Below are 14,543 nucleotides of genomic sequence, written 5' to 3'. Positions count from 1 at the left end.
TTAGGGCCTACTGAAATTGACATCTTTACCTGAAGAAACGCTTCTTTCGACTTCTCTTCAGTGTCGATTTTTCTGGTACATTTTTTGCTTTATTTGTTGTGATAATGACCCTTATATGAAACCTAGACAGTTCATTCTCATGTAATAGCTGTGGACAGCCATATAATAAATGTGGATGGGAAGAAGTCTATGTATCTTGTTTCATACATGTTCAATAACATTAAAAAACAACCTAATCTCGTTTAGTAAAATAAAATAACCAAGGGTGTTAAAAACAAAAGTTACTAAAATGTTTGAAAACCTGTGCACTCCACAGTAACACTCCTGGTGGGCGGGGCAGTAACGTTGGTGTGGGGGAAGGGGCACTATCGCACAGTTATTTACGGATGTCAGTTTTTACGGGGCCCAAAAAGTAAACATGTTTGCGCGGGTGCCATGTGCTGCGCCGGTAAACATTTCCTTCTATCTTGTGTTTCAGTTATTTTTTTTTAAATGAGAAACCTATGCTGCTTAGTGTTTATGGAACTTTAACACAAAGATTATTATCGTTTTATCTGTACTGTTGTATAAACGTATACATGAAAACTGTTCTCTTTATTATAGTTCGTGTTGAAAACTTGTAAAACTATTTCGGACCAATTTTGAGTAGCGTACTTTTTACGAGTATTTTAAAGTTAACGACTTAGATTGTAGTTTAACCAATTTTTAAATCTGAGGTCAATATGGGAATCGGTCAAAAGTGTTTGTTGACACCTTTACACTTCAGAACAACGCTTTCGCTGTTTGATAAAAAATGCTGTCCTTGCGATTTCAATATTTCCCTTTTCTGTCATCCAACTTTGCCATGCAGTTCACACGAGGCACGAGATGTTTCAGAATGACAACTGTGTTACCAGATGAGTATTTTTGTCGCCCATCCACCGCGGTAAGCCCCTGCCACGACTTGACTGCTGTATGTTTCAGTTACAATCTCACTGTTTGTCACATCTAACAGAACAGATTAATAGTTAATGCGCCGTCTCCGAGTTTACCACGTGGCGTATCCGGTCTGTCACATCCGTAATGGAACTTTCATCTCACAACGACTACTGACTAATTCATCGCGACCTCAAAAATGTCTAAATATTTCTAAAAAAATGTTTTTTGTTTTGATAATCTCTAGAAATGTGCCTCAGCTTCTCCTAAAGTTGAATAACGTTATTTAATTCGACTGTGGGACATACATGGTTTAATTGTTGTCATCAAGTTTTATAACTATATCTAATTGTGTCACTTTATCTTAGGCCATTATTCACATACAGAAATCATTTGTGAAACCTTCTTCAGTTTCTTAAATATCACCGCAATAAGCACCTCAATATACTAAATATTACTATTCACATAGTATTGCTTGAAAAATTGAACGAAGCTATCCTTAATAAAAGGGTATTGGTTAAAGAAACTAGTTTTAGTCAGTCAAAACCTCACAGGCCATCTCAATACATTCTAATATTATAATTGATCTGTATTCAGCCTGGGATACGCACACAAAGTGTTTCGTCTTAATAAAGTGATTAGTGATATTTAAATTAAGGTCAAGGAGGAGCTGATAGGGATATATATTTTACCAAACTTTACCTTTCTCCACAGAAAACGTACTACTATAACTTTCTCTTATATTGTTTTAATGTCAGTTAGAAATTCCCCTAATTCAAACACACCGCTTCTCCACAACACAAAACACTGGTTTATTCACCTCTAAATGCCTTAATTGTTTTCATTTGGAAATAAACGAGATTTCGTTACGTTAATCAAATAACCACATTTTAATGAGTTATTGAAAGACTCAATCCTTTCTGAGTATTAATCACCTCTTCACCTGTAGGCTTTAATTATTAAGTATTTAAATTATGAAATCCACCGCCTCTACGGAGTTGTGTAATTATTTCGCAGTTAGTTAGTTTCTAATTTACTTGCACATGGGTATATTTATTTGAAGTGTTTGACTGTTTGGAGTGAATTCTAGATAGCTTCATCTTGACAATATTTGTAATTTTGTACTATGTTTATAAATTTATTAATCTTTGAATATTAACAGTCCCGTGTCTTGTGGTCATTTTTAGTTTCGGAATCTAGAGAACAGTGAACTGTGTTGATGATTAAAATATGTTCCATTTGAATACAACATTAGTTACAACATTTTCATCTAGACGTGATACGTTCTTCAGAGTTCAGAATTCAATAGCAATTAGTAACAAATGCTGTGGGAGAAATATCACGTAAGTTGAGGACAAACTCAAATTATTCATAGTGAATGAAATAAAATAGGTTAAATTCGTAACCACTAACACAACTAAGGACTAAGGAAGGGTACGTTTAATCTACGTCGTAATTGTGTGATATTCGAGAGCATTTAGTAAACGATAGTTTAGAAGTAAATTCGTTTAACGGCAAGACAAACAGAAGAGTTGCGGCGGTACAGTATTTCACTCCGCAAACTGCCCCGGAATCCAATTTACTGTAACGGGGTACGTAAAGTCCAGCGAGAAGCAAAGTGAAAATTAGCGAGCGCGGGAGTTTATGTCGCGGGAACTAACATACTGCTGTTGTTAACTTTGCCCCGAAGGTGGCTCTTACACAGTCGTAAATTAAACAGGGTTGCAAATCCCTCTTCGCGATCGGAGCGAAAATACTCCGCGATATATCGCCAATAAAAATACCCACAGGTGTGAAAAATCCCCATCAGGGTAATTTGTGGGGCCGCAAGACGGATCGTGGCAGTTTGGCCTTTACTGTATTTTTAGAACGTAACGATCCTCCCACCAAGGTTTAACTGTCGTTTTAAACCTTCCGCTGTAAAATTACAGTTTTGTGAGCAGTAAACGGGGATAGATTAATTTAAAAACCATTTTGGTGGGATTAATAGTCCGTTCAAGATGTTTTCACCGACGTTCAATTGGTGGTTATGATTCGTAATGCTAGTCGTGTTTTTTCATATTTTTTATCACAATACTGGTTAACGTAGACCAATGCTGATAGCCTAACACTGACGTGCTACTATGTTATATTTTCCTCCGATTTATGCGGCTACTCAAGCAACTTATCGCACACTGAGTTTCCTCTTGTTCAACAAACCCAAACACCATCATTATTTTAGCCTAAGTGTGCACCCTCTTACAACATAACGGAGGTATGGCTGAATCCTTTCAGCGAGTAATTCCAAATTTGAGGGGAGCCGTAGATCGGCGCCCCTGTGAGAAGCCATTCAAGGCGCCCCGTTGTGCAATGCTACCCATACTGGTTTGTATTTATATTCAGGCCTGTACGTTTGACGTTTGTCGTAGTTTTATCCTCCGGAAGTGTAGCCCGCATCCTTGGTAGATAGCGGTTCGACTGATACGACGTAACTGGACTATCAACGCTAAAGTAACATTGTTCGTGTAGGGCAGTTGAGATTGTGTAAAGCTATAGCATTTAACAAGGTTTTAGTTTGTTATTGTAAGATGGATATGTCCGAACATATCCATCTTAACTCCTTGACCTTGTGATGAGGCGATGGCGTAATAACGTTATTGCGCCATCGCCTCATCACAAGGTTGCGGCTTTGGTGTGGCAACGTCGCACCGGCCGGCCATATCGATGGGGCAACGTCGCACCGGCCGGCCATATCAATATCAGTGTTGTCACACTAGTCTGCGCCGTTGCCACTTTTGTCTCGCCGCGGTTTTATAGTAGACATGTATTATATGAGGCCGTGATTGTGGTCGTGTTGGCAAATTTTCGCATGCGCGAAACTTATGACATTTTACATTACCATTAGACTTTAACAACGTGGCTTTACTTGTACACATTTTGAATTCATATGGTTTGTTACTATGGGATGGTAAGACCTGTTTGATACGCGAGTTTACCAGTTGACTCGGCACGATAGGAAAAATGCTGAAGTACTCATGTTTGCCAGAGCAGACTATACACTGTTAATATTTCTGTGAGTCCAGAGTGTAACATTTCCAAACATGTATTTACAAATTATTCTGATACATTATTCAGGCGTACAAACGATACCATAAGAGAGGCCAGTGGGAAGATTGTCAAACTCACCAACTACAATTAGTTGTTCAGTAATCAATTGTAGTACAATAACATAAGATCTCCTTTCATCTCAATAACCACACCACGTTTTATAAGCTACTTCCTTACAGGAAATTCGCTCGAAACTGTTTCGTAAACATAGCACACAGTAAGCCTAGTGTTTAGCTCATCACGGTTGTGTTGCCAGCTTTTATATGTTTTGGTAATTTACAACACGTAAACCATCGGACAGGCAGCTTTTGTAATTCACTCTTGCGGAATGATTCTATCAGTTATTTCCTGTTGATGTAATTTCCTTACAATGGCGGTCTCCGGACAGTACAGAGGATTGCGGAAACTAATTTGGACCTTATTAAACTTTGTTCTTTATTCAACTGTTGTCACCTGTTTGGTAGCGTGTATGTTGAAAATGGATATTAACCGGAGAACCTTTTAAATTTAATAAACCTTGATACCTTGCATTCAAATGTGAGGCATTGCAGGTATTAACGATCATTTACATATTCAAATCATCACAATATTTAAGTACAAATGTATATAATCTGTTATGCATATAATATTTTTTAATCCAAATAAGGGTTAACTTTCTAGAGCATTTAAAAATTGTGCCAATTTGAAATTATTTTTCGAATCTCAAAAATTTTCTTTATTTTGTCCTAAAATCAAAACGCGATTATTAGGCAAGGTTATAATTTAAGCAGCAAATTGCGTTGAGCGTTAATACCGGGTGAACAGCCCTCGGTGGAACGCTGTCTTGAGAGGGACGGGGGAAGGCGACGAACAATAAGGACAAATTGGAATATCGTGTGTCAAATCTGCGAGGTGACACAGTGACAGGCATCGCGTGTGTCTACTACAGACAATATATATGTAATTATGGCTCTGTGTTGCCTGTAACTTGGCAAATTGAGTGGTACAGCTGTCTTGAAATAGCAACAATTTATCTAAAATATATCAATCGTAGTTTCCAATCGCCATAGAAGGGGGTTTGCAACAATTCTTAAGTATTGAGCCGTGAAGTTTTTTGTGAAAATATTGTTGTAAAGGTTAATTTAAACATAAATGGTTTTAAGTTCTAAAATATTTATTTTGAGAGTTTTACTTGCCCTCATTTTCGAGATTTTAGGATTTTAAATTTTTCGACTATCCCAGATTTGGTTTTCCTTTTAATGGTCTTTATCGCTGCCCTATAGATTATATTGTTGACGCTTTGTCCTGGCAGTTTTGTGTCTTTATGAAAAATGTGTAGGTTTCTTAGTGTTTCAACGTGATGACTACGGTATTGACTGTACCTGAAAATACAGTACTATAATTTAGGGATATTCGATCGACTGTTGGTTTCGTGAAAATAGACGTTTTGGTACTCTATCTTAGTAGCTTATTAGACAGAGTATTAATTGTCTCTTCAGTAGACTCGCTAATACGGTACGTTTAAGTCTCCAGTGGTGTTGGAATGGTATTGTCGGATTAATAAATTACTTTTAAAAAGTCCTTATTGCGGGAATAGCAGAAATTACGATAGATTATGTTTCAAATGTCTATTAAAAGGTGATATTTTCCAAACACATCCTACCTCAGCCGATTGGTTAGCCCGCGAATTCTGTCGAACGTGGCTTGATGACTATTTAGACTTTTAAAGGTCCAAGTCCAATGCCGAGTTATTGAATTGCCGATGAATGCCGAGCAAGCGAGGTTTCAGTTCGCTGTGGTTCGAGATGAGAACATACAGTTCCCGTGTAGGCAGCAGACACGAAGCTTTCTAGCTCTGTACCAATAATTAACACGTTTCTCAGTCAATACGTCTACAATAACTCCCGGCCCACGTACAGTTTTGACTTGTCCTATTTCGTGGCCAGCGTGTAGCCGTTACTCATTGCCTACACAATACTCAATACGTGAGTAGGAGTTGTGCACGTACGGTTTGCGAGGTGTCAAGTACTAAAGAGCATATGTAATATCTCTGTCAAAAGTGGTAGCAAAGATGAATTAGGAATTTCATGTTCAGATGACGATTAAACGTCAACAATATGTGTTTGAAAATAAAAGGGCGTGGTCGTTTTAGTAGTTAGAACAAAACTTGTATCCTGTAGGAGTTTTTAAAGTCCCACCAATCACTTTTAGCTTTTAAATGTGTGATAATGCTACGCCTATTTTAAACCGTTTTAAACAGCATACATATTATCTAAAACATGATAAACCCTCTAAACATGTACACCTCTCGGACGAGATGAGCTTTCTATTGGTTGGAGATCTCCCTAAGTAAATAACGTTTAGTGACAATTTACATATACCACCGTACGTCTTGCTAACATTATAAACGTTTTCTATTTGTGCGGTTTGAGTTAAAATGGTTAAGTTTAAAAAGGTTCTTTGAATCAAGTCATGGTATCTAAACCTTACTGCTGCTGATTTGAAGTGTGAGGTTGTGGATGTGTGACAGCTTCAGTATGCTGAAATAATTACTAGTTTATCATTTGTATTCTGGGTTGTATTAGCCGTTGACAAATCTATTAGAGCATGTGGTGACTGGTGATTGTCGGAATGTACTTTTGTTCTATTTATTTGACAAATTGATTGACAAATTGATGTCTGTGTGTGCCAGTGTGGCTTGTGGAAAGCTATACTGTGTGGATGTGTAGCTGTGTAGGGTAGAGGGTTTAACTACGGATGTGGACATTGCTATCAGGTTTCCTGCGGACGGCCCCAAATTACTCACTTCTCGCTGTCACCAATTTCATCAACATCCATTTGTTGAACTCTCGCTTGGTGTACACCAGTTATGAGAAACGGTTATACGTTTGGTTGAGCAAACACTGAATAGTGGTTGGCGACTTCAATCTCAACGGAATGGACATTCTTTTAGAAACGTAAGTATTAGGAGCTATCGCATTTTTTGCGTTTTCCGTGATGGCTAACTTAGGTCTTGCGTCATTTGCGGGGAAACACGATATGATAATAGAAAAACTCGACTTCCGTCTGATGCATCGATTCTTGCAGATACTTCTATCTCAGATTGATTTTTAATATCATGTATGTCATGCACATTGTAGTATCTACCCTAGGGAAATTCCACTTGCTCATGGTGTTGATTGAAACTAAAAGATTTTCTAATAAATGTGTTTACTAGCGAGGAAATAACTTTGTTCGTCCTTCTTGTTTCTTTACAGTTTTCTAGTCCAAGCAAAATGACCACCACATTGATATCTTTGAGAGTAAAACACAAACTTTGTAGAAACGAAACGATCAACGTTTTACTATCCAACAGTGTTGAGGTTGCAACATAGTATAGTGTCGTATATTTTTCTTTAGATTGGCTGTTTTCGTGTGCTCAAAAATACGTGCAAACGTTTAAAAAATAGTAGGTTTTAAAAGAAACGCAACAAATACCCTTCGTCACTATTCTCGGTGGACATTGATTGCTTGATAACCCATCCCACGCTGCGCCTAATTTGTTAAAAAAAACTTCTTTTTTCGTTTTCCCTTAAGCTGTCTTGTATTTCACCGCTTCTTAAACAACTTCTTTTCTGTCCAAGAAACATATTAACGCATTCTCTTTGCATCGTAAATGGTATTTTGTAATATATTTTACGAAGCTCTAAATTTTGGATTAGTGGTATGTTAAATTTTGGATTATGTAAAAGATTGTTTGCAATTTTTAGTTATTCAAGATTCTTCGACATTTTAAACCGATACTCTAATCTCAGTTTGATTATGATATAATAAACCCAACGAAATCGCATGTACATCTCTACATATTATTTACCTACGCACAAATTATTCTTTTATGTATATTTTCATCGTTCCGAGTATTATAAATTATACAGGTTTTATCGGTCAGTATTTTTGGGACACTTTCCCCAGGCTTCTTATTACAATAATGGTATTAATATAGTTTGAAAACATTAGTTAAAGCCTGCTCTTCCAAAAAAAAACCATTTTACTCTCCTATACTTATAGGGTCTAAAAATGTTTAAATGAACTCAAATACATATTTCACACTCCAGTACAGTAATTCCCTGTATTAATCAGTTTTTCCACCTCTCACAATACAATCGTAACCCCTCGCCCTGTATATCTGCCCAAACAAGGCCGTCAGAGGGGAAGACTGTTGTCACACCGTAGTTTGTCAATTTGCCGCTAATATTTGCCCACCTTATTGTCGTTTGAGCCGTTGACATTTGCCGTCCATTTCTCATCCTACCTGTTATATTGCTTTTGGCGCGAAACTAATTTTGCCTCCGGGTTATTGCGACACGCGTTTTTCCGACGTAAAGATATGTCACGGGTGGAAGAGTGTTTCGCGGCGCTGTTTGATGATAAGGCGATAAGATATGGCTATAAAAGGAATAAGGAGATAGGCCAATCTTGAGATTAAGTACTAATGACATTTGATAGGCGAAAATGTCATATGGTTGACTCGGTGCTCCGGTTTTCAACGCGAATTGTCGTCATGTCTATAGATTTTTATATTGTTGTTCAATTGTTCATCCACAGTGATGGTGATAGTATTCTTTATTGAGTTTGTGATAGCGGAAAGTGTGGTCGGTTGCAAAAACGTAAGTGTAACAGTACTTATGAGAAAATGTTGGAAAATTATTGCTGATTCGTGAGAGTCCTTTTGTGACGTTGATCTTCATTTCTTTTTATGAAATTTTTTATATAAATCTCAGTCAGTATTGCACTTACCTACATAATGAACAAATATATAGGTTCCCGAATATTTTAGTGTCTTTTTCTGCCAATCAATACACAATTGAAGATTTAGGTTATGCCTCGGTTCTAACCTGACCTAAACTAACACAACCCTACCTAACCCAAACTTGACCAAACCTAACCTTAACCCTAACCCTAACCTAACCTAACCTTACCCTTTTCATGATTAGGATTGTAGATAATTAAATCATTTCAACCTGAAAAGATTAATGGCTTTTGTATAATTGAATGATCCTAAAACTGAGGTATCGACTCAATGATTGGTGTTCTTAATTTTCACAATTGTTTAAATAGCCTAGAAATATGAAGGTTGTGTAATCAATCTATTATACATAGTATATTCTTCACATAGCAATAAGTTAAACCATATCAAATGTAGTGGCACAGCTATGGTGCGATGGTGTAATCTTTACATAGCACTATGTTTATCCATATCAACTATAGTGTTACAACTATGGTGCAATAGTGTATTCTATAGATAGCAATAAGTTTAACCATATCAACTATAGTGTTACAACTATGGTGTGATAGTATAATCTTTAGATAGCAATAAGTTTAACCATATCAACTATAGTGGTACAACTATGGTGCGATGGTATAATCTTTACATAGCACTATGTTTAACCATATATCAACTATAGTGTGACAACTATGGTGCAATAGTGTATTCTATACATAGCACTATGTTTAACCATATCAACTATAGTGTTACAGCTATGGTGCGATAGTATAATCTTTAGATAGCAATAAGTTTAACCATATCAACTATAGTGGTACAACTATGGTGCAATAGTGTATTCTATACATAGCACTATGTTTAACCATGTCAACTATAATGTTACAACTATGGTGCGATACAGCGTGGCAGCAAGGTAGGAGGTAGGCACCCTGTAACTTTAGACCCTCTTTACTGTGGCTTCCACCTATGCTTGGTCGATTACTGAGTGCATAACGTTGTCTATGTAGCCAGGGGACACAAGAGTGGCTCCCCTACAATCTTTTCTCGCTTTTCTACTTTTCCGCTTTGCTTTGCCGTTATCACTACCCTGGGCGTGGACAGTCACTCTTGTGTCCTATGGTGAGTGTAGGAGTGGTGGCTATAGAGGGATTATGCACACTTGTAGGTTACTATGTAGATAACGTTTTGAGGAAACATTTGCTAAGGGGTGTTTTGATATTGATAAAGTTAAAAATACGTTTTCACAATTTTTAAAAGTACATTCTTTTTTGGTCCTTCGAACCCCCTAAAAAAATTTTCACAAAAATATTCTACTTCCACATAAATTAAAGTGGTAGTATAGTCCACGTGAAATCATTTGGATACGATTTGATGAGATACACGATTTTACAAAGGACCAATCCGTTTCTGTTATAGTTTTTAATTGAGTAATTTTTGTGCAGTCAACGTTACAACTTCATAACAGTCACTTGTAAATATACAGTACCTAGAGAACCGTCGGGTTATTCTAGTTTTGAGTAACAATGTGAAAACTGGTTGAATCAATTATCAATGGGGGTTTTCACAGTAATTGATATTCTTTTGTTGCCATTCCTTTCTAAATAGATTGGATGTCCTACCTGATTTTTTACGGATGGTTTGCAATTTTTTATACGCTGAGTTGATCGGAGTTAGTGCTACCCTATAGCCACCACCCGCCACTAAACGCTTACCTACAGCCATGTACGACACTGACAGGTGTTTTCCTCTTTTGCAGACCTAACCCTCAGAGGACACTCCGCCACCCCCGCCATCACTCCGCTTAGCTTGTCGGCCAACCGATATGCCAGCTTGACCGGTCCGCTAGCTTCGCTTTCGCTTCCTTCACCCCGTCGTCGACATTTCCTGCAACATTTACTTCGAGTACGATCCCGCGGCCGTGGCGTCCACCCCGAGTGATGAGCTGGCCGCACCTCAGGTGCTAAGTGTTCCCTGTGTCCCAGTACCCCCTTCCCCGCCTCTGACCATGGCTATGGTGAACATGAACAATCTGCTCAATGGCAAAGACTCACGGTGGCTACAGCTGGAGGTGTGCCGGGAGTTCCAGCGCAACAAGTGTTCTAGACCTGATACGGAGTGTAAGTTCGCCCATCCTCCGGCCAATGTGGAGGTGCAGAACGGCCGCGTCACTGCCTGCTATGATAGCATTAAGGTACGTCACTACTGTACACTATGTGTAGACTAGAAGTATACTGCAGTACACAGAGAAGTAAGGTACAAGGGAAATAATGGACGTAGGAATGCCATTGGCGTAGGAACACAAATACAATATCGAGAAGTGAAAAGGGTTTTCCAAAATGATCAGGTTTTTCACTTCTTAACATTTTTGAGAAGAGACAATCCCTGAACACTGTTAATTGGAATTGATTTGATTTCAGACTTTTCCCCGTTCTCCATGTCTATTTTGTCGATTTCTGTAGTCTGATTCAGAGGAGTAAGGTAGAGAGGAAACATTCAATAGTTCACTCAAGTGGTGTCTAGCACTAGTCACTAGTGTCTAAAGCGAAGTCCAACATTGTCCTGATGTACTATAACGTTCACGGTGCCTTACTTACCTTATACCGTACTTTTCTGTGGTAACTACTGTACTATTGATATGTACTATAACTATTCAGTTCACTCGACATTGTAGAATGTCATATGTTCACAACAGAGCTTTAAAAGTGATCTTTAAACTTAGGATCAGAGGATCAGTGATGTATAGCAAAACCATACTGTGTATACTTAAGCTTCCTAGTGTAGTTTGCGATCGCAATGTAAATAAATCTCATTCTTCTTGCTTCAGCTATCTTGCTAACTAAACAACTTATTTATGTTGTATGTCTCCCTTTGCTCTAACCTATTATTGCTGGAATTCTTGAGCGGTAGTTTATTACTTTCATGCAAAATATTTTGTAAAATACAGTGTAATTCTGAATAACTAGAACTGCATAGGACTTCTAGTCAATATATTGCACATGGGAGGCTAGATTATACAAAGTAGGTACTTTACTTGTCTTACTAGTATGGATTTAGAGTACCACGAGGCGTAACATCCAAACAAAATTGTTTGCACAAATTCAATTTCTCATCCCATTTATCCTACAAAAACCCATTATGCAGCTTGACTTTTAATCTAGTTTACAAAAAAAATTAATTGTCTAGCGCTTGGAGAAAAACAACTCTCGTTAAAGGAGGCACGGTAAGGGAATTAGTCCTGCAAATTACCTAGCAATTTATGGGACTAGCTACTGTTTAACCTGGGTTTAGGCGGAGTTTTTGGAATATAGTAGCCCAGCAAGTATTTGTTGTTTTTGGTGATTCTTGTGGTATATGTTTAATTATAGCTTTTAACATGAGATATATTTTTCAAATGTTGACATTACCATATTAAACTAGTCTTTTTCTAATTATCATGTGGTGTGCGTTTAACAATAATTGATTGGCCGATGAATAGAACGTTTAGTCAAAAACTTTTTGTGCACCCAACATTTACGGAAAAAAACTCCAAAAATGTTGTAAAAAATTTTATAATGGAGAAAAAATACTATTGACATTATTATTTAAAAAAATGCTTATTCTTGATTATTGACTTGTCTGGATAAATATGTAGTTAAACCGATTGCTTGTTGTGTCCGAGTGTTCGAAGAGTTGTAGTGGAGAGCAAATAGGTACGTTGACAAATTTGGACCGTGTTCGTATTTGTGTTACTCAGCGAAACAATAGACTTGGATCTCGTGTCGGCAATACACTATACACTATGTCCTGTATACATACTCATGGTGATGGAGGTTTTAAGCTGGGCATTGTTATGGGGTTGATGCATGACGAGCTTATTGGATACACTGTCGGTCACTGACTAGGGTATCTTACATGTTATAAAGTTATGATTGAGTACTGAGGAATTTCTTTTAGCAACTGGTTAGTTGTTGGGTAATTTCAGTGAGTTTTCTCGATATTCGTGGATTACGTTTTGGTTTAGTCGCGAAAATATCACATTGGTATATCAACAAAATGAGGCCCATGTGTTGTTCCGTACTCAACTAATTGTCCTGCCGTGATTCAACTAAAGTTTGTAATGCGGAGCTACATAATCATTTTTAGATAGTTGCTGTTCAATTGGAGTCAAGTGAATCAACTAATTGTGGCCTGTGTCAAAGTTTATCGTTGTATCTGTTCTCCACTCGTGTTTATTTTCAGTTACCACAATCGTCAAAGTTAATAACCAATGACACAACAGAATGAAATTCCTCGTAACTTTTGCATTGAATATTTATTATATATCATTATTTATATTTTATATCAAATCCTAGTAGCCTAATTAACTTTTTCAAATTGGTACGGAAGGACTCCATCCAACATACATACTTTTAAAACTACGGTATATAACTGTTAGAGGCTGATTTTTGTCAAAGTTACCAGAGATTTTCACCTCACGTTCTATCACTTCATGTTTCCTAGACGAATTTACAGTGGGTTCCGAGCCACTCGGACAAGTGCGTGGCCGTTGGTAACGTGAGAGCAGCGAGTGGGAGACAGCAAGTGCCCCCCCCCCGCGCTGTACGAAGGTCACCTCTCAATGCGTCGACACCGGGGTCAGCTGATTCAAAAAGAACCGGTCGTGGACAAAGCTACGGGGGTGTCAGAGAACCAGTCCGCCGCCGAGATGCTGCGCTAGCAACGCGGCGATGCCACTTCTCCAACATACGAGTATACTGTGTATGCAGTAAACATGTTTCCGATATGAAGATTGGTTTGGATATATTTAGTAGAAAATATGGAATCCAGTTGACCTTTTTGCTGGGTTGTAATAGGTGATTCGGATGAGCTATATGTGTTGGAAATTTAGTTTACTTTCAGTGGAATATTTAATGGAACATTTAATTGGTTATTTACAATAGAATAGTTACAACCTCTGGAAAAAGACTTCCAGGCAGTTCACGGGAGGCTAAATTGTATGTACATTTTCATACTACTGTAGCCTACAGGTAAAAATTCAAACACAAATTTTTTTGCGCAAATACAATTTCTCAACCAATTTATCCCTACAAAAACTCATCATGCAACTTGACTTTGAATTTACACAAAAAATTATTTGTCTAGCGCATAAAACACCTTATAGGTTTAGCTAATGCATGTATTTTATACATTAATTGATGAATAAATCATTTAGGCAATCAACAATTAATTAACCTGCTATGAACTTTACTGGATTGGATAGTAAACGTATAATGAAATTCGTCCAAGTTAGAAATGTTGAAACCTCCACGAACATCAAAAGCAAATTAAAACTACCTTCGTAAACGAAACCCCTCTTGCGAATCCACAAACAAGCAGTAATAAAGTTGATCGAGTATAAAATCCCACTCTGTTAAGGGCTTTCAATTATTTTCTCCAGAGTTTCCATATATATTAATAGATTCTAGTTGTAACGGGGTCGGGACGTGCAGTAAAGCCCCGAACATGCGCGCCCGCGAGATAAGGACGTTATTTCATTTTACTTTATGTGCAGCGCCGCTCATTCGCTCAACATTACACGGCCAAAGTTGGGCTCTTGGTGACGCATATAAATCTTTCTGTACGAGTTTCTCTGTCACTGGCGGGTGATTAATACGCGTCGCTGTCCAACAACTTAAATTCAATTCCCGTTGTTTCCCAAATTCCTGGAATTATTTCCCGGAGGGTCCCGCAGAGTCCCCTTCTGAAGCGGTTCATGTATGTTTGTGAACTCCAAAACGACTAAGTCACGAAAATAATGGTTGGTTCGCTAGAAGAATCGCCA

At 37.8% G+C, this 14,543-nt stretch overlaps 1 protein-coding gene across 13 annotated transcripts in view; it reads left to right on the top strand.

Annotated features, from left to right (window-relative positions):
* Positions 1-14,543, top strand: part of LOC129000094 (protein muscleblind-like) — a 596,156-nt gene that overhangs the window by 395,458 nt on the left and 186,155 nt on the right. For all 13 annotated transcript variants that reach the window (XR_008491337.1, XM_054426982.1, XM_054426984.1 and 10 more), the window contains exon 2: positions 10,500-10,934. Coding sequence is in view for 12 of the 13 variants with exons in the window: in XM_054426982.1 (XP_054282957.1) it covers positions 10,749-10,934 (186 nt within the window). In the remaining variant the exon portion in view is untranslated. The remainder of the gene's footprint in view (positions 1-10,499; positions 10,935-14,543) is intronic.

The sequence above is a fragment of the Macrosteles quadrilineatus genome, unplaced genomic scaffold (genome assembly GCF_028750875.1).
Source record: "Macrosteles quadrilineatus isolate MER2022 unplaced genomic scaffold, UCM_ALF_1.0 Scaffold_8__2_contigs__length_117827958, whole genome shotgun sequence".
In the NCBI taxonomy this organism is placed as follows: domain Eukaryota; kingdom Metazoa; phylum Arthropoda; class Insecta; order Hemiptera; family Cicadellidae; genus Macrosteles; species Macrosteles quadrilineatus.
This window is presented reverse-complemented; position numbering and strand designations above follow the sequence as displayed.